The sequence below is a fragment of the Alligator sinensis genome, unplaced genomic scaffold (assembly GCF_000455745.1).
Source record: "Alligator sinensis unplaced genomic scaffold, ASM45574v1 scaffold628_2, whole genome shotgun sequence".
NCBI lineage: Eukaryota > Metazoa > Chordata > Crocodylia > Alligatoridae > Alligator > Alligator sinensis.
In genome coordinates, this window is record NW_005841833.1 from 5,216,124 (window position 1) to 5,237,546 (window position 21,423).

Genomic DNA, 21,423 nt, shown 5'->3' on the forward strand with positions numbered 1-21,423 from the left:
CTGGCTGTTTAAATAAGGTGTAGTTGAATTCAAGGTGTAGTTTAATTCAAGAGGAATAAGAGGATCCACAAAGTGAGTTAGTGTGGATTACCTTTACCACAATAACTGTTCTGCAGTAGCTATTCCTAGCAGTTTTTCCAGGTAGATGAGCCCTAACTCATGGTTTAACACAAGGTAGTTCATTGTCAGTTAGCATTTTTACTGCTATAACTGTAACCTCTGAATAGAGACACTTCCTAAATAGGTTCCAGACAATGCACACTTGTTCCTAGTTGTGTTTTAGTACTTGGTTGTTGTCAACTGGCAATCAAGTTACTTGCTAGAACAAGACTGAAAATTTATGCCCAGACAAAATGTGATCCTTCTAATTGCCATTTATAGAGATCGTTAATACTGTAAAGCCTGTATCATTTTCATATTTAAGGCACCAATCATATGTAATGTTGTTTAACCATTATGTGCTGCTGCTGAGGAGCCACAAGAGTGCCTGGTTAAGAGAGCATTTAAATCATTTTGTAAATATTAATGGCTTAGAAATTTCTTCTTGTGTCCATGTGTAGGGTGAGCAAAATCTTTATGGCATTCAAAGATTTTGGCTCCAAAGCGAAGATTTTGGTTCCTAGGACACATGATTGGGTTAAGTAACTGAATTCCCTTCATATTTTACCCATGTGTATATAGGACCTTTGCCTGCAGTCAGAGCCCTGCAAGCAGGTTGCTTCTTTAAGCACACCCCATTGTATGTTACACAGTATTCCAGTATGTCTGCTGTGGATTTTCTGTTATTCTCACTCAATAAAAATAATTTAATTCTTCAGGAAGTCAGAGGGCTTCGTCAAGAGTCTATTCAGGAAGAAAGTGGCTATCATTTTATTAACTGCGCCAAACAGGTAAGGCCACAAAATACCCTACATTGTTTAGGTGAAACTTCAAGCTGTCTAAAACCAGCTGTGTATTTCTGTTCAGAACCTAGAAGTGCAGCTTCAGCGTGCGAAAGATGAAATGAAGATGTACATCTCCCCAGATCCCCAGGAAAGAAGAAAAGCAATTAGGTAAATTATTTCTTGTGTGTGGATTCAGAGAACTTTTATAAACTGAGATTTAGGGAGGACTTTTCTCATTGGCATTTTAACTGGAAAAAAGGATTTCATCCTGTATGTTTCAAAAATGCTATAATGATCTAAAAATAAGTATCCGTCTGACAGATCCTGCTCTATATCCAGTTCTTTCAAACATACCACAAGCTTTTCCCTGCCTGTTGGAGAAGGCAGGCCAGATAATAGTTTTCAACTTGTGGCTCCTGTTGGGAGGGGATTCAGAGGACCTGTGCTCTTGCCAAGCCCCATAAAGGAAGCATGGCTGAGTTGGTCAGATTTCCTTCAGGGCTTCTGCACATGGAAGCAGAAAGTGCACCACTTTTCAGAGATAAAGTATATGCTGTCCTCAGATTCTGACTGGCTCACGCCATCCCTCCAACTCCTTTTCTGGTGCAAGACCTTACATGGCCACGGCTACTTGAAAGAAGGAGTGCCTGTGCTCAACAGAAATTGTTCCTTACTCCTGGTACCCTCCATCCAACCTGACACAAGTGAGGCTTATGGATAGTTTTCACCAAGAGATAGTATAACATTACTGGACACAGTCATCCTAGGAATTGTCTTTGTTAATGTGTTTCACTGCAGTTTAAAGGCAGGACCTCCTTCACTTTTCAGTATACTTTGTCCATCTAGGAATGATGGGAAGAGGAGGAAAATGGTTATAAAAACTCTGACCGGCATTATTTTTTAAATAGTTTTCAAAATGTAGTCTAATAAAAAGCCAAATGTTTTGCAGGAAAGTTTTGATTCTGATTAAATGGTCTTTGTGAAAAGAGCTAAAGATTTTGTTTTGACAGTGTTGAAACATTTAAAATCATGTCATGTAGACTTTTTTATTAAAAGGAGAAATATGTTTCTCTCTTTCTATTTTTTATATTCTACATTCTATGTTTTTACTCTTACACTAAAAATGGGAAAAAATGATTCAACACTATGAAACTAAACATCTGATCAGTCAATGTTCTTGGGCATTTTTATTCAACAGGATGAAATGTAATATTTAATTATGATTTTAGAATGAAAAACATTTTGAAATATCAGAATTTCCCATGGAACAGAAATTTTGTTTCCAACTGGACTTAGCTAAGTTTGTTTAAGGTCTTTTTAAAATAAAACTAAATTGTTTAATGAATTTACCATTTAAAATGAATTGATTTGATTACTTGAACATTAAGAATTAACATTGCATAAAGTATTGTAACTAGTTTTTTCAAAGCTGTTTGTAGCTGACATTTCTTTTCCTTGGAAATAAATTTTCTTATGTCTGAGAAATTATCTAAATTTAGCTTTAACAGTAACGTTGCCTATTTTTGGTAAAGATCCAGTTCCTATTGAAATTATGGGGAAAATGTTCTTTGAGTTTGGAAGAAGAGATGCATCTAGTTTTTTAAAAAAAAAAAAGTTAACAATTATGATGACATCAATAAAATGCTACACAGTGCAGCGCTGATTTGAAATCATCAGTTTTACTGGTGTCTTGCTAAGCCACCCAAGGTTTACATGAATGAGCCTGCGTGTTTATTGCTCAGCCTGTACAAAGCCATTGTCACTTAGATCTTTGGTGTGAGAACTCTTCAGTGATTTCTTTATCTGTAGTTCAGCGACATGACAGACCAGTGCTGGTGATCCATCATAATCTACTCTGTCAGTGCAGTAGTTCCCATATATCCTTTTGTACAGGCTGCCAAAATTCTTTAAAAAATTATCACACTGACAATATCCTGTGGGGAAAAAAATAACTCTATGGCAAACTGAAATACCTTGGTTAAAATAAAAAGTAAATGGGCCCATGTACTGAACTGCTTGAACTGTTGGCCATCTAAATTCTTGCTTAACACATGTTGAAGAAAAGTAAGAAGGAAATGACAGAATGATACTAAATGGGTCCAAATATAAGGTAAGAGTATGCAACAGAAAAACAAGACAACTTGTATGGGTTCATAACACAAGTGTCATTAGGCTGGCAAGCCGCAGTATGGCATTGACCCCTTGCCCTAGGGCGGTGGTTTCAACCTTCTCAGGGTCCGGGCATCCCTCCATATCTCCCGTGACTTGAGCGGCACCCAGTTCAGTAACTAAATTGTTAATTGCCACACTTAATTCTTGGTGGGGGGCAGCGAAAGGAGCAAGTATTTTGTCCTGCTATTCTGCAGGGAACTGGGACAATTACAAGCTTACTTCCTTGCTCTGAAGCTGGTACAGACGAGCCTGTGCTTTGCTGCTTTGCTTTTCTGACGGAGGAGGAAGGAGCAAGCACTTAACTCCTCACTCGGGCTGGCAGGGGCAAATAGGAGCTTGCCGCCTTCTGCTAGAGCCAGGCAGAGACAAGCCTATGCTTACCTCCTTGCAGAGTGACTGGGCAGGGAAGAGCGAGTGCTTATCTCCTTGTACCCCGTGGCACCCTCAGAAGCAGGGTGTTGAGAACTACTGCTGTAGGCATTTGGTTTTGAACTGTGGTCTAGACTCTATAGACTACTGAGGATCTGCAGAGAGTTCCTAAGCAATTGGTAGCTACCTTCTATGTTATGGTAAAGTGTCTTTCCACCTTCAACCTGTGACCCTTTCAGTCTGTTGGCATGATCCAAAATCCACTAAAATGAATGGAGAGACTCCCAGATGACTTCCATAAACTGTGGATCACACCCCAGGCAATAGAACTGCAATGAAATTGGAATGGTCTCTGAGGAGGGCAGTGCTGCTGATCTATTTAGCTATCTCCAGTGACCTATTTGATGGCTCCATTAAGGGACAGATGAGGAAAGTACATAGTTTTGTGATTATGGTCAACAATTCTGTAAACTTACATAGGCATAATATTCTTCTCCCCAACCCTGTTGGGGTCTCTTGTCTTGTCAGACTGCAGGTTGTCTGGGTCACGGACCAGGGCTTAGTGCATAGTTGTAGACAATCCAGAACAGTGAGCTGGGTACTAATGGGCTACAGGCATTCAGTAATAATCGTCATTTATAATTTATTTTTTCACATACAGCACACAGCATTTCCCCCACAATCAGCCCCCCAAAATTGGGGGGCATGTATTAATCAGGGAAGCTGATTTTCTGCCCAGGATAGAAGCATCCTGCTTTTGATTCCTGCTCTGCAGTACAGCTGTTGCATTACTGGTCGGGCAACTGTGGGAGTCGGTTGACTTAATGGCTCATTGTTCCTCACTCCAGAGGTATTAATGGTCCTGATGTTCTGCTAATCCAGTTAACCTTTCTAAGGACAATTTTCCCATCTGCTAACAGTTCCTAGTCTCTCTTCCTGTTTCACAGCCTTGGGAGACTCTCTAGCTCTTTTCAAAATTTTAGATCCACCCATAGAGGTCAGTCTTCAGCACCAGCTAGGGTTTGAGCTTTAGCTGAGCAGGAAAGGGAGCGTGAGTCAGCTGAATGTGGTGGAAGCAACATAAAAGCCCACCCTTCCAAATGTGTACTTAATAACCCTGCCTGTCCCCATCCTTATCTCTTTATATGGTGCATCCCTTCTGTTTCCCTTCAGCCTCCTTTATTTTTTTTAAGACAGGATGCTCCTTAGAGCAGAGCATGCAACGAATGCTGTTGCAGGCTGTCTAATAAATATTTAATGGAATCAAGGAAATGAGATTGCACAATGGGGGAATATTAGAAACGGAGCACCGTGAGTCGAGTTGCAGGCTATTGGATGTAGTGAGCAAGACATCATCTTTATTCAACTCCTGTTAAGCATGAAACTAGAGCTACAGTAGGCAAAATGATAAGCATTTCATGTTGACCTCTGTATGAGTTCAAAGACCAGTCACAGTTAAATAAGTCTAGTGGAGGCTTCAGTGTCCAGATACTTACCAAAAACTAAATATTGAGAGAGAATGAATTTCTCAACATCCTTTTGGAGTGTGTATGTATTTCCAGTGGGCACTGGAATGTAAACAGAACTAAAATGAGCCATAAATAGAGCAGCACTTTCCTAATGTATTGAACAAAAAATGCCTTAATTCTGACCCTTTTTATTGAACATAAATACTGTTCCGTGCAGTCAGGACTAAGGAATGTGAAAAGTTAATTTTGTTCTCTAAAAATAGATTTTTTTTTTAAATTAAGTTATTAAGTTGCATTCCTTCCAGCCATCATTATAAATAGTAAAGGAAAAAAAAAAGATACCATGGACAAGAGCTCTAATTTTCTAATCATTGCTTTGCAATAAATGTATCTTTAAAAAAATGAAAAGAAAAGAAAAGGTTGCTTGCAAAAAATGTACATTCTTGGTGCCATGTTCTCAAATGGGTGAGAAGCTTCCATCACACCAAAAAGGGAAGGAGGTGATTTGAGGTGGCTCCTTTGATCACCTTCTTTGATCTGCTGAGAATAGCTGGGAATTGTTTTGGCTTGCAGTGCAACCGGCAGTAGCTTCATGGCCATTCTAAGTTGCGCTAGCTAAAATAATCCAGGATTGCCAGAGCATTACGTTCTCTCCTGCCCATGGGCCCAAATACCGTGCTGTAGCGCAAAGGCTGCAGTAGCCAGTAGAGATGGGCGAAGTATCAGAAAATCAACACTAAAGGAAGCTTCAGTCCTCTTGTCTCCATTCTTGCACAAGTAGTCTCCTGGGATTTCCTGTGCAAAGTGCTTTCTGTCCTGAGCAAGTATGATGTTCTTTAGGTGTATGGACTATTTTGCATTCTATCAGACAGCAAACTGTCTGCCCCCAGGAGCATTTAATACACATGCACAGTAATACTTGGTTTTTAGGTCTAGAGAAGTGGGTATGTTGCTTTTAAATGTGTCACCTAAATGTCAAATAAATAAATATGGGAAAGGTCATCACATATCAGAACATGCTAGAACGTGGTGTTGATTAGCATATAATGCTGTCAGGTTTCATATATGAAGTTTGGATACTTTGGGGAGTGGTTCTGTTCACTTGTTACAGCCATAAGCCAATATTTGTTGCAATGGATGTCAAGAGTTATGCTCCTAAGTCTATATTTAGACACCTAATTATGAGGCCTGTTTTTCCAAGTGTTGGGTGGCCAGCAGTTCCCATGGCAATCAGTAGGACCTAGAGCAGGGGTGGGCAAAATATGGCCTGCGAGCTGGATCCGGCCTGCCAGACCAATCTATTCAGCTTGCGGGGCCCCTAAAAAATTTAGAAAATTTTATATTCATCTGCCCTTGGCTGCCTGTCAAAGATGACAGGAGCCAGTGGCAGTAGGACCCAGGGGAAGTCAGTGGCAGGACCCAGCAGTCAGAACAGCAAGGCCGGCCCAACCCTTCCCCCCCACCCACAATTCCCTCTGGTCCCCCACCCCCAACCCCATCTGGAAGTGTCTGGGACTGTTCCCTGCCTCCCTTTGCCAGAGAGGGAAATTCAGATAAGAAGGAGGGGGGTGGAGGCAGAGGAGGACCGTGGGTGATCGCCCCAGTCTGCAGGGCCAGGCCAGACTGGCTCCTGCGGTCCTGGCGCTGCAGCCGGGAACCACGTGGTGCCAGAGTGGCGGGTAGGGGATAGAGGGGAGTGGTGGCTGTGGTGGGCAGGAAAGCGAGGAAATGGCTGCGGCAGATGGGAGTGAGCGGGTGCGTGGAGCGCAGCAAAAGTTGGGCGGGAGTGCAGGGTCCGCACCAGTGCATAGAGGCCCGAGGCAAGGTGGCAGGGGCTCTGAAACTGGGCCACCTCCCCACTTTCCCTGCTGGCGCAGCCCAGCCCAGCTCCATAGAGCCCCTGCCAGCCTGAGCCTTGCACTCCTGCCACCCCACCCTGGCCCGCAGTAGCACTAGCCCTGGGACACCAGCATGGGTCCCACACTCCCTCCCATTTGTTACAGCGCTTGGCATGCCTGCTTGCTGCCACTCAACCCACTAGCCACAGCCATTTCCCTGCTTCTGCCGCCGCTCCCCTTCACCCTGCTGCCTGCCACTCTGCCACCACATGGTTTCTGGCTGCAGTGCCAGGCTGCAGAACTTGGGAGGAGCTGGCCTGGCCCCTGCGATTATCGGCTGGCCCCTTGCAGTTCCGACTGGGCCAGTCCAGCTCCTGCTGTGTCCTGCAGTCTAGGCTGTGGTGCTGGAGTGGTTGGGGGGGGTGGGGGGAAGTGGCAGGAGAAGGGCAGCAGTGGCAGATGGAGGGGGAAGTGGCAGTAAGTGGGAGTATGGGGCCCATGCTGGTGCCCACCCACATGCTCTCTCACCTCACATATGTACACCCTCCCCACACCTATCCATCCCCCCACATACCTGCACACCCACAGCCCCCCACAAACCTATACACATGCCCCTTGCCCCCCAACAATATAGAAGACTAAGACTTCATTTTAAGCTATTATACAATCACCTCTATGTACACGATGCAAATGCATGTAAATCAGGACAAAAATATTTTTTGAAATCAAATGAATGTATGTTGTAGTAGATGTTTGATTTTTAGAATATAACTTGGTATTTTTCTGGTTCTGATGGCAAACCCCCTTGCTGAACGGAGTACTTCTGGGGCACAAGGGGGGAGGCTTCTGGTGGCAAAGGTCAGGGATTAGGAGATGGAACTTCCAGTCCCAAGATAGTGACCAGGGGGCGGGGCACCATCAAGGGGCGGGGCTACCCATGTGGCCAAAACTCAGTAAGTGGCCCTTTGCCTGAAATAATTGCCCGCCCCTGCTGCAGAGAGTAGATTTGTCAAACATGGGGCCAACTACTACTCTCTGTTCAGTCCTGAGTTTACTCTAGGTATGAAACTCGCATAAGTGAAAAGGTCTAGATTTGGACACTGGCAGGTTTTATGGCTGCTGGACACTGGCTGGTCTCAAAGTGCAGTCAGCATTATTATGACAAATGGTGTCAGCCCTGTGGGCAGTATTTTGGAAGGGAACAATAGAAATCATACCTGCCTTGAAGGCTTAACAGTGACCTTACCTAATAGTAAATAGCCATTTTGCCACCTACACAATTATAGCTGTAAGAGGAGTCCTGAATCCTTGCATCAGAAGAGTTCCCACTTCTTGCTTGCTCTTTGACTGTCTTAATGAATTGTCAACCCCCCCCAATTTTGATACTACATTTATTAAGTTTGGGGCTTTTTCAGGTTTTTCCCATTCGGAGTATGTATCTTCCCTGTTCATTAAAGCCAGGTGCATAATGTAGTTATTTCTTTTATTTTCTTTAGAGAACAATACACCCGAATGATCCTTGAACAAGAGAACCTCGGGAAGGTGAGGATGGGATTCTTTCTTTAATGTTGGGTGGGGAGAGGGGAAACCAAGCGGCAGTCCATACTTTTTTTTTGGTTCAACATCTAAGGCTATGGTCATCCTTTTATAAAAAGCATATTGCAGACCACAAAGAAAATTCCATTACTGCTGGCATCGGTAACTAATCCCCTGAAAAGAGATCATGCTAACTCTTCAGAGCTTGATTTCTTCCAGTGTATAGCATGAGCTGCTTGTAAAAGATAGTCAAACAGCTTAACACGACAGCACATTCCCTGTAAACTATTTGGATAAGAAACTGAAACACAGATATAACAAATTGTGCCAGCTCAAATTTGAAGTTGTATATAAAGCAACCTGTTGAAGACCATAAATTTTAAAGCTGTCAGTCTTATCACCTTTATAAAAGGCCAATGATATCTTCCATGTAGCTGCACTAACAAAAGCTGTTGTCTGAGTTTATTCTTGTGTGAAGCTCTGGCTAGTGTGGGAGGGGAAGCCTTACCAATTCAGACAAAACCCCTGCCTTTCCCTTTCTAGCTTTCTCTTTGTGAGCAAATTTTACATGTTTGTGTCCCTGCCTGTATGGATTTAATTGCAGTTTCTTTTGTAAAACTTTAATTTCAGGGTTGATAACTTCATGAGCATGGTCTGTTTACAGGCTGTGACTTGATATACAGAGTCTCAGTCCGGAAGTGATTTTTTTGGTGATAATGCATTTTCCCAAAACAAATGGGATTCCCCACAGAGAACCTGGGGACACAGCACAGCAGACTTACGATATCAAAAAAGGGTTTTTTATTAACTGATCTGAATACTAGCAATATTTGACAGCAGAAAGAAATGTTCTTTCACATTGAAGTAGCTATGCAAGCTAGCATTTGTAATGTAGAGCTGTTCCCAAAATCTAAACTGGTTTTGTTTGTTTATAACAGAAATTACGAGAGAAACAAAAAGCTGTGCGTGAGAGTCACGGTCCAAATATGAAGCAAGTTAAAATGTGGCGGGATGTGGAGCAGCTCATGGAGTGTAAGAGAGAATGTTTTCTAAAGCAACAAAATCAAACTTCTATTGGTCAAGTCATTCAGGAAGGAGGAGAGGATAGGCTGGTATTATGAAATCATTTAAAATCTGGGCATCTTAAGTAGTTTTGCTGTTGATTGTTGGGTTTTTATACAGTTTCTCTATAAATGAATTGTAAATATTTTGTTTTCAGTGGGTAATCTAAGAGTGAAGTCAACCAGCATGCAAACAGCATTATTTAACAGCCAAGGTAATAGCTTACATCAGTGAGGGACAGTCTTTTTGGTAGGTTTGCCATGAATTGGCCCCAGATCCTTCTCAAGTGCCACTCTGATCCCCTTCCCCTGCCCCATCTGCTGCTCTGCTTTCTGCTCCTTCCTCTGTGCTCCCTGCCCCATCTGCTGCTCTGCCTTTTGCTCTGTACTGTGTGCTCCCAACCCCCTCTACCACTGTGTTGCCTTTTGTGACACGGATCTGCCACGTGCCACAATGAGCTGCCTGTGCCGCTTGTGTCACCCATGCCGCATGTTGGTCACCCCTAACTTACATGGTATGGAGAGTGTTGAGTGAGCCTTTTGCAGTGCAGTGAATGCTGTTGTAAAGCCTTATTTCTCCCATTAGGCAGGGGGCTGGGTATCTCCACAGAAAGACCAAGAGAAAAAGGAATCTCTTTCCAAGGCCATGCAGATCTGTGGAGCTACTTTGCACCTGCTCTTGTGGCCCTAACACTACAGATTTGGCACTTGCTGGGTGCATGCATGATACATAACTGTATAACTGTGGGCCTTCTGACTCCTGGGTGGGTGCTTTTCTTCCTCACTCTGTCCCTGTTCATGCAGTGGGTGCTGGCATGCATGGAACCAGAGCAGATCTGAGCTCCATGCCATGCAAGAGCTCTACAAACCCTGTATGCTTCACCTCAGCTCAGCTCTCTCCTTACTCAGATGACTTCAACTGACATTCCTCCCAGAAGTCTTTCCATTGTTACAGGGGCAGGAATGGGATTTGAGAACAATTACTGATATTCCGATCCTCCCAGTATAGGGACATTCACTGATGTAGGTACATAGGGCTTGTTAATAGTCAGGTTCAGCCACAGGGTTAACTCATGAAGAGCTGAGTTTTTATGCTTTCCTAAGTTACTTGTGGCCTGTAGAGAAGTGCTTCGAAATTTTGCTTCCTACTTGAACTAGAATTGACCTGATCTTTAATAGTTGTTGCAGTTTACCTCAGATGTAACAGCTATTTCAGCCTTCTCTGATATTTAAATGCATTTGATGCTTTCTGTATGAGTCCCTTCTATAGCCTGCATTTGCATTGGCCAGCTTTGCTGACAAAACTAAGAAGAAAAGTAAAATCCAAAGCTTAGGCAATGGGTTTAGTTTTTTTAAAAGGTTCTTTAGAGGATCAAAGTGATAGAACAGCCCTAATGAAAGGCAAGCAGGTGGCTGGGCCTTAGATGAACAAGGCCTTTGAATGCTCAAACTCTTTTCGCAAAGGTCCTGCCTGGTTTTCCCCTTGACATTAAAGCTGTAAATGACAATGAGAGAAGAGAGTACCTAACCTTCAAATCTCACAAGCCCCAAGACCTGCCAGGAGGCTGTTCACAGACCTCATATGCAGGCCTGACCCTGAGTCTACCTTTTCCTCTGTTTGCAGGGCTGCTCGAGGGGTTCTTTCTCCATAGCCGAAGCTGATCTTCTCTCTAAGAGCAGATAGAAGCAGCAAGAGGGAAAACAGCAAATTTCTGTTAATTTTTACTGAGTTTGGAGGGAAGCCTATTAAGCAGGGAATGGGCATCAGGTAGATTTACATGAGGTGGGAAGAGCATGTCATATTGCCACCACTTTGTTCTTCCCCAGTTGCAATGTCCTCTCTGGCAGCAGCAGGACAGCCTCTAGTTTCAGGCACTAGCTTGGGACTGTATCAGGCAAGGGGAAAACTCAGCAAAATGGCAGCAGCAGGTTGTGTGCTATGGGGAAAGCCAGCCACAGGGACTCCATAGTTCTCCTCTTGCTAGCCCAGTCTGTAGTAGTATTTATTTACTTTACTTGCTGTAGTGCCAGAGGAGCTGAAGAACATTATAGGAGACCTTGGCCTTTTGAGGGAGGCTTGCTGAATGCTTGTCAACAGCAATGCAAAGGCACAACCATCTAGACAAGAGTTATAATAAGGGGGAGCTTGGGATGTTCTCCAGAAAAGGAGCTGTTGGGTTCCTTAGGACTTACCGGCAGAGCTGAGGGACAGCACATGCTCTGCAGCCTCAGAAGGTCACCAAATTTCCCTGACTTAGGGTCACTGTATTATTCATCAAGCCATTCGTGCATTGATCTGTTACCTGGCTTTTGAAATCTTGTAGTGATACTGAGTCAGGCTGCAGGTAATCAGTTTTTCTCTTTGGTGTTACCCTAAAAAGAGTCAGTCTCTCCCCCTCTCTTTAAAAACAAGTTACTGGTAATTACTCAAAGATGATATGATGGTTGCACTGATCTGATTAGTGCTCCATTATTCTTCCCGTACCAAGAAAGGGCACGCGGATTACATGCTACGTCAGCATCCACACAGCTTTCTTAGATTAAGCAAAAAAGCGTAATTACAATAAGAAAAAAATTGGACAAACTAAAAAGCTACCACATGGTTATTTTTAGCTTTTACATAAGTGGACATTTAATACTGCAACTGTAATGCATTCCCTTCCGTGGCTTTTCCACCCAGTTGGTGATTTGACAGAAACATGCACAACTCTGACTGATCCTGACAGTTAGCCCCTTCATCTTGTAATTTACAAAGAGAGATCATTTTTTGCTCTAATAGCACTAACGGTCTAGCTAGTCAACTAACGAGATTGCATGTGCACTTTGGAAAATCACCTGCCCCTTACTTGTGAACGTCCAAATAAAGCAGAAAATGTAGTCACCAATTTCTGTGCTCCTGCACTTTAAAAATGTCTTTCTATTAAGATAATCAGGATTGATAGTAGAGAGGATATATTTTATTAGACCAACTATTTATTACTGTTGGTCTAATAAAAGATATCATCTCTGCTACGAGTCCTGATTGCCTTCTCCTCTAGACCGATACAGCTACAACCTGGATACCTTCCTATTAAGATGCTATTCTTGCTAATAGCTACTCTACATGCTTTGAGTAGCTACATACAAGACAAACTACATACTTTGTTTCAAAAAGCTAAAGCTTTTCCTACCTAGAATTAGATCAGAAAATAATCTGCCATAGGGCTATAACAGTATTCCATAGCATTACATGGTTTTGTCATAAAAATTTAACATTGATGTAAGAGACACCCACTTTGAGAGTTGCAGGCAGTTCCCAAATGGGTTGAGCAGATAAGTAGCTAGGAATATGGAAATCAGAAATGGGGATAAGAGAAAAAACATATATATGGCTTTCCACACAGCCAATCAGCCTATACATTTTTTCGTTTGGATAACACAGCCGCCTTGTGTTGGTTTATATTAGCAGCTGCCATTTTGTTTCTCTTTGAACTTCAGCAGAAAAGAAATGCCCCCCAAAAGACCCAAATCTGCAAACACTGCAGATAGATATCCTTACTCATGTGGCATGTTTGTAAAGTTGCTCGCAAGCTTTGTGGGGTTATCTGTATTAAAATATACTTTTTTCTAAAAAAGAAATGTATTTGGTCTATTCAGTGTCTTGCAAAAGTGTAGCTATCAGCAGGACAGTGAGAAGGATGTCTCTGAGAGCTCTGCAAACATCACTATTGTAAGGTATGTTGGTAGGGTAGGGCAGCACCTTAAAGACTAACTCATTCAGAAATACATAAGGTTTTGTGGGCTACAGCCTACTTCATATATTGCAGTAGAAACATTTACTTGGCAGCTCTACAACTAAAGAAAATGTCCTCAGACTGAGATTGCGTGGATGAATTGGAATGGGTAGGATTGTACTCACTACACAATATCTAATTGTTCTCAAATGGCTCAGGGGTTGGAAATGGGATCCAGAGCCTTTCACCTCTCGAGCCTTGTTTGTGTGTCTGGCCCAGATCAGCAGTGGCTGAAAGTTGGCTACTACCTGGTGGATGTCCTCGACTCAGTGAGCTGTGCATGATGAGTTGGCAGTGTCCATCCAGCTCCTAAATCACCATCCTACCTGGCAGGCTCGGGGTTGAAAGGGCTATGGAGAATGGAATAAATAGTCTGTCACCATAGAGGTGTTGCTTCCAGAATAAAGTTGCAGCCCACTAAAACAGCAGTGTGGGAATCGTGCCCTCCCGTATTGACAGCCTTGAGGCTTGTAAATCTGGCACCTTTCTTCAGCACTGCATTTACTCAGATTTAAATAAAAACCTTAAGAACTTGTTCCGTGCGTGGCCTGTGGTGTTCTTCGCAGTTGTTGGTGTTCTGCTGAAGAAACCCTTTGAATCCTTTAGTTCCTGTCTCTAGCACAGCTGCGAGGAGGTACTGCATGGATTGGCATTGGCGGTGCCATTTCCCTGGGCGCCTGGGCAACGCTGAATATGTGATTGCTTTTTAGGTTGTTATAATCTTGAAGAAAGGGCGTCTAGACTCTTAGCGTTGATCTCTACACACCCACTTTTCCTGCGTGTGTACTCCCTAGATTGTTGGTTCTGTGGTAGCAGTTTCCAGACTCTGAAACAATCCTAATCTTATCTTATTTTAGTGGGTGGGAAGGGCATTTTTCATAGTTATGTTGTGCTACTTTTGCTGATTTTGGTATACAAAGAAAAGCAGTGTAGGCCCTTGGACTGTGATAATGTCACCCTATTAGTAGCACTGGGATTTGAGGAGGGGTAACACATGTTTTCAAAATCATTGAGATAAAATCAGCAAGGCACTGTGGGACAAATCCTGCAGTCCTTACTCTCACAAAGTCCGCACAGACTTCAGTGGGAACTTCGCCAGGTCTGCTGGATTTAGCCTTGTGTTCTCCTGGAAGAACAGCAGCAGTTAAGGGGCCAGGATCAGATTTCAAAAATACTATATTTAAAAAAGAAATGCATCTCTTTAGCTAAAATTATGGCCTCAATCCTGCTTAAGCCAGTTTACCATTGGATGCTACTTAGTTTATAAAGGCATATTTAGTAAGTTTTTCTCAGCCTGAATAATAAAAATAGGCTAGTTGGTATCATTACTGGTATCCCAGTTTATAACCGATTCTAATTAATGTCACTGTCAAGTTCCCATTCACAAATGCAGTGCAGTGGCTTTGGTCGTTTATCTTTATTACAGTTAAAATCCACTGCCTTTCTTTTCTTCATTTTATTTTGATGGGTATATTTTCATTTGTGGTTAAAAAGAATAATGTATTTCACCATTTTCCAGGGTCCATTGCTCATAGGTTAGAGAAAAGTCTCATTTTACAAAAATGAGACTTTTGACTTGAAAGTGTCCCTTAATAGAATCCTGTTCTCAGAGCAATGTAAATGCAACGATACTTTGCAGACAAAAGGTAATGTTTTGTTTCAACATTGCTGAAAATACAGAACCTGTATCTGCTAACTAGAAAAGGAGTGATGTTTTAATCCTATAGCTGGATCTGTGCAGACAAACCCTTCTGTTTAGACAGAGCCCTGTTTAATTTATCTGTCTTGAATAAAATTTAATTTTTCACCATTAATCTTCTAAAATGTATTGTAATTATCCAAGTTTTCAAAAGGCTCTCGTTACCACAATGAGCACTTCTGGGTTCCTTATAAAATGGAATAAAGGAATATTTTCATCCTGGCTCCACAAATAGTTCTGCTGACTGCCATGGACCATATTAATACCAGGAAAGAATTTGATCCACAGGAGTATGGAAAACAGGATTTGGCCAATTTGCAAAGATAAATTCTTCTTTATCACACATGCCTTTGAGTGGAAAGGAAAATCTCCTTGGCATTTAAGGACTAATGAACTACAGAAGTATGCATATAATGAAAATAATAAAAATATACAAGAGTATTATACAAAAAATTGCTCAAGGAATTATTTTGTTTTTGAAATATGCAAATAATGCACTAGGATGGATGAGCAGTCAGAGAAAGTATCAGGTTAAATGAGATTTTATACCATTTAAAATATTTCTTCTATTTAGGTATTTTAAAAATCTTTTTAGCAAGTTAAAGTCTAAGGCAGTGTCCCCACATGTAGGCAGGTGCAATTTGTGGCACCACAAGCTGCACATGTGGAACATTTAAAATGTGCCCTGCACTGCAAATTTTCAGCGCAGGGGCAAAATTTGCTACCAGGATTTCCTGGTAGCAAAAGCAAAAAAAAAAGGGAGGCAGGGGGGCAGGAGGAGAAGCGACGTGGCGTATGCTGTAGTAGCATGCACCAGAACAAATGGAGGCTTGGTGCTTCAAGAGGATGCTCTGGCTGCTGGCCAGACCCTCTCCACTCTTCCATTTTTGCCCTGGCTGCTCCAGTCCGCCAGGAGGAGTTGGGCAAGGGCAGTTTGCCCAAAGTGGGACACAGTGTCTCACAACAAAGTGCACGGGCAGGGGCGTATGCAGCAGCTACTATTTGTACATGCCTACACATCTGGATGCAGCTTAAGGTTATAAAGTGTTAAAATGCAAAAGCTTATTTGATTTACCCATATACTGTAATTTGGACAGTAAAGCAGTGTTTAGGCATTTCTTGGTTGTTGCAAGTGGAAACGTCAGGGACATAAATGAAGAATCCCCAAAGTCAGGAAAGGCTGATTAACTTGAGATTTGAGAAGCTGAACATTTCATGAGAATGATGCACGTTGGATACTGCTTATCAACTGACACTTAAATGGTGTTTCCCAAACGCAGAACTCTTCAACACTACTGCTTTCGAGGTCATTTAAATATTACAGGTTATTTGTAAATCATCATAGTCACCTGGTTCATCCATGCTTCATAGAGCTTGCCATGTTTTTACTTTATAATTCATGTTTAGATCATAATGATAAAAATGATGTAATATGAATGGCTTTCCACTAAACAGAACAGGGCCGGAGCAGAGCTCAGTTGTTCACTCATGACAAACTGATGCATGAATAATTTACATTACTATTATATCTTCCATCCTGAAGGATTCCTCTGCTTCATCAGCATACTATGAGGGATGATTAAATTGTTTGGAGACCTGTATGAGCTATTGTGAAAACCTTTGGCAACTCATTTAGTATCTTCAGGACATTAATGGAAATGTGACATTCATTAATTCACAATGATAAATGACCATGTCAAGATTAAAGCTCACCAAAAGGACAGTTTTCACAACTTGTAACTGGAGCAACTTGAACTCCTCTGACGGGGATGGAGTGTGGCACACTAAATAATGTCGTATTAAGTTGCGTTTAATGTTCCTTTCATATTTCTACCTTTAATGCACCATCGTCCGATTCTGTGTTGAATATGTCATGCTCTACATCAGCTAAGGACTTTTCTTTTGTAGGTTGATTTAATTGAATGAGCTGAAAGATTCATTACTGTGTATTTAGGATTTGTTTCTTGCATTGGAACAAAGTTTCATAACTATTTTCCCAGTATCAGTCACAAAATGTGGTAACACTTCCCACTTCTTAGCCGAAAAAGATACGCTTATATATATATGGTGTTTTTATAAAAGGTTTTAAAATGTTTACAGCTCGCTCAACTTCAAATTAATGGATTCTAAGTGTGGGGGGGAATATCCTATAGTCCTTACCACTGTTGTCAAAGCTATTTTCAGCCTTTAAAGGGATTCACTTGCTAGTGACTTGGCAATGTCAAACAAATGTTCAACTTTTATTCTGACACTTCTTGAAGAATTTGATTGAAACTATATATGTCTAGATAACATCCAACAAAGTGCCCCTCTTGCGTTTGTTTCAAGATATTTTTGGAAACAACAGAGTCGACCTTGGACGGAGCTGCTTTTCCAATTTAGGACTTCAGTTGGTCTAAGTGAACAGTTCTGTTCTTCAAGCATATTGTATAGTCACAAGTAGCAAAATGGTTTTGTTAATATATGTTATGGCAGATTTGTTTTTCTGCAATATGTGCTCTGCTAATGGCACTGTTCTGTTTAGGAAAAGAACATTATTAGATATTTAACAATTTGCTCCTATTTATAAATGGCTGGCTAGTGCACATTTCCTTTTCATCTGAAAATCTTTGGGTAATTTCATTTACATGATGCTTGTTTATTTAATATTTTAGTTTCTTTAAAACTAATATTAAGAAGTGGGAACTTTCCTTTGTCTCTGCTTACTGACATAGAGTCTTGTTTTCCAGCCAGGGCTCTCACAGACTTGATGTAAAGTCTAAATGAGGACAGTGGTAATGCTGGCAAATGCTATGTGATGGGATTGCCACCTGTCCAGATCATCGGAGAAATATTGCTTGTCAAGCTTCAAGTTTAAAAACCAAGGTTAAGTGCCAGGTCCTGTGTACATCTAGTCGGGGGCAGATCACTTTCTTTTCTGGCCTCAGTTTGCCAGTTTTGCAATTGTGTCTGTAAATCTTGATTGAATCCAATCAATTCAGAGATTTAAGTGTTTTGCACTTAATTTTATATCCGGTCAATACATTTTCATTTATTTGTTGGTGTCTTTGCAGCTGTAATGCAGTCTGTTATGAAGCAGAATTACCTTACTGCAATGATAATGCAGTTTCATTGTTGTCAATGTTAACAGAAATGACAGAGTATCATTTATCCTGTAGAATATTTAATCTCTGCAATCATAATTTTGTTTGCTTAATTTAATTGGCCAGTACAAGTTTATAACCTGGAAACTAGATCTAGCTGTGTTGCCAGAATACACCTTGGCAGCGCAGTAACGAGCATAGTTGGTATATGCAAAGAGAAAGGTAGTATCTACTCACGTTTTTTAAAAGGAAACTAGACCCAACCTCCTTTTTTGCAGGCATAGGTTTATGACCACCTTACGTACTTACAGTGACTGGGGAATCAATTGTTGGCATTTAAAAGTCTAATTCTGGTTTGAAGGGAAAAAATCAAGTACATTACGGTTGTACAGAGAAACACTAGCAAAAATTAATAAGACCTGTAAGCTTGGCAGCTACTTTTAAAAATAAAGTTGTTTCTATGCATAGCCCACTGCACAGGGCAGTACCTCTCGTAATAGGATTTCCAGGCGCTTTAGAAGTTTCCATTAATAAAGCCTTTCAACAATCCTGTCAGATAATAATCTCTATTTAGCTATCCATATTTTGTTCTATTGTCTCTCTTAATAGATGGGTAAATGCAGGGATATAAAGGTTAAATAATTTACCCAGCTCTGCATGATGAGCAACTTCTAGACTTCTTTTCTGATCTCCACTTCATCTGCCACTCCACAAAGAGTAAGTAACTGTAAATAATTAGTCGTGATCTGTAGATACATGGCATGATCATTTGTTAAAATCTAGGAAGGGAGAGTGATTACCAGCATTAACATCAAATCAGTTTTTAATAAAGTTGTGACTAAATCAGTAATTTTCATCCAGGGTGCCAGACCACCTAGGGGTGCCACAAGATCCTTTGAAGGGTCCCCCACCATGTATGAAGAGATAAGTAGGTAAGTGCAGGCTCAGGTTCTTCTCTCCCTGGCCAGTGTCCCACCTCTACTGCCCGGCCCCTCTGCAGTGAGGTAAGCACTGTAATGAGTTAGTTTTTGAAATGGGGTGCCACTTGCTTCACAAAAGTTATGGAGGGGTGTCTTGAGAGTCTAATGAGGGGTGCCTTGAGTCTATCAAGGGTGCCTCAAATCTGAAAATGTTGAGAACCGCTAGATTAAATTGTAGCATTTGTGGAAGGTTCTTTAAGGATCCGAACCACCAGTAATGACAAGTATATTGGAGGTCTTCATTCATTTTTATGCCAGACTTAGGACAAGTTCCTTACAAATTTAGCCAATCCTTGTTCATAACAACGTTCCTAATGAAGTTTAAAAAAAAATCCCTGCAGGCCGGATTCTCACTTACACTTAAAGCGCTTATACTTGCAGATGGAGCGGTGCTCTATGAGAAGGAGGATCTCTGTCTAGGAGAGAGAATTCTAAAATTACAGCTCTCATTTGTAAAAGATGTGTTTAATTTTATGGGGCAGACCATATTCTTAAACTGTTTTAGTGGATGTATCAGCCTGGTGTATATGTCTATTAGTCTATTAATGTTAATTGGTAGCATAGCTGAAGTGCACTAATTAAGCAAGAGCAAATAAATGGTAACTACTTGCCTCTGCAGAGTCAACAGCAAGGTTTCCTTTTCCTAAATCTTTCTTCCCTGCATTTGACTACCGAGTGTAATTCAGTATTGTCTTCTAAAATGATAAAGGAGTGTGTCAGTGCATGCCAATGAAAACAAAATATTTACATTTTTTTGGCTGAAAAACACACTTTTTTGCCAAAACCTGAAGAAGTTTGGTTTTTAAGCAAAAACCTTTTGTTTTGTTGAGCCTGCAGTGCCCAGAGTCAATCTGCCAGCTGTGGAGTCTTCTGGAAATAAATCATAATTAGGGCTTTTTTTTCTATTAGCCTTTCCATCTGGCTGTCTTTCTCCCTAGGTATCATGGACCATGTCCACATGAGGTGTGCTGTACTGGTCTTGGAAAACTGGTATACGCTACTAATGCCAGTGCAGTGTTACTGGTAAACCTAAGCCATGTGCCGGTATACTAAACTTGTGTAGACTCCTGAACAAAAGAAACTATACTGACAAAATCGCAGTTCTGCTACATCAGTCAGGGATCACACCTCCTCTCATCCTTGACTATCAAAGCTATGGAAAAAGAAGTCTGAAGTGTTGACATAGCCGCAGTTTTTTAGCTGTTTCATCTGAATCGCTAACATGAGAGGTTTTGAAGGCAAATTGGAAAACTAACAACTTCTTTATTAAGAAGCTACACATAAACAAGGATAACATTGTTTTTAAAATTCATTTAAAAAGCCCCATCCTCCTCCAGCCCTCCTCCCATAATAGCATATGGAGCGATAGCAGACTCAACTCATAAAACTTTTGTCCAGTGCCAGAAGCATAATATTAGCAAATTAAGATTGGAAGATTGCCTTTGAAGGGCAAAAAATGAGTACCAACATATTGGCCTATCCCAGCTCTCACATGCTCTACTCCCAGCTGCTGTTATCAGACAAGGCATCAAGTAGACAGATCTGAAGCAAGTTGAAAGCATCTGAAATTCCAAAACTCTGCAAGGGCTTTTTATTTTCCAAAGAGCACCTTCCTCTCCAGCTCCATGGTCTGTTCCTCGGACAGCGAATATGCTAAACCAAAAGACTAACCTGGAAAATCTGTGTTTGTCCAAGATTTTTCACTGATGGTGTGTCTTAGGTTTGGTTCCTCTCTCAAGGTAATGTCCTTGGCAACCCCCTGCCAGGTTCCCAACCAAAGAAAAAAGACTGTCCCGGATCATTTTATTCCAGTTTTTATACTTAGCCCAGTCCATTCTGAGGCAGGCTTCAGAGGTTTAGTGAGCAGTCCCACTGATGTCCGCACGAGCTGATTTTATGCTGGGTATAGAATCAGTTGTTAAGACATTATTTAAATATTGCAGTGCTCCTACTCACTCTGTAAATGGGTGGATCCTCCTTTCACTTCCATTGTGTGTTTAATTCAGTCAACAGTAACATCTGTATAAGCGAGAAGAAAATTGGGCCCCAAAATCATCCATGGTCAGATCAGATCATCTACTCGTGACATAAGCAGTATTTAGTGTGGCCTTGGCCAGCCTCCTTCACCAATACATTTAATTCTTAAAAGTAACAGAGAGAGGAAAAAATCTAGATGTGCAACAACAATAATACCATTGTACCTCTGTTTTCCTTGGCAGTTATCTAATTCCCTTCTATGTTATCCATTCGGGAATCTGATTATGACCTAGTCAAACAGAAGAGCAATGATCTTATTGCTTTAATAACTGGGGAACAATTTTAATGCCTTTTATTATGCTTTGCAGGAAAATTCAGGTCCTGCTTGAGTCATTTTAAAGCTATGCAATTCTGTTTTCATATTGTTTCCTACTAAGCCAACATTCAAGGGAATTTCTTAAATGAATGCACTTTTAGAAAGACAAATAACAAAATCAGTCCTGACGATCATAAGTAATGTGACCTTGTTATACCCACATATATTTATCTTGATTAATTTTTTTTCTCACTGTGTTTGAGCGT

The 21,423-nt window shown here is 41.3% G+C and overlaps 1 protein-coding gene across 8 annotated transcripts in view; it reads left to right on the plus strand.

The window, feature by feature from the left end:
* Positions 1–21,423, plus strand: part of IFT81 (intraflagellar transport 81) — an 88,126-nt gene that overhangs the window by 40,094 nt on the left and 26,609 nt on the right. For 4 of the 8 annotated variants that reach the window (XM_006015206.3, XM_025199372.1, XM_006015204.3 and 1 more), the window contains exons 16-19: positions 819–890; positions 967–1,052; positions 8,229–8,274; positions 9,207–9,300. In XM_006015206.3, the coding sequence (XP_006015268.1) occupies positions 819–890; positions 967–1,052; positions 8,229–8,274; positions 9,207–9,300 (298 nt within the window). Of the gene's footprint in view, positions 1–818; positions 891–966; positions 1,053–8,228; positions 8,275–9,206; positions 21,302–21,423 lie in introns of those variants that run through there. The other 4 variants (XR_003093155.1, XM_025199377.1, XM_006015208.3 and 1 more) reach the window with 4 other exon arrangements.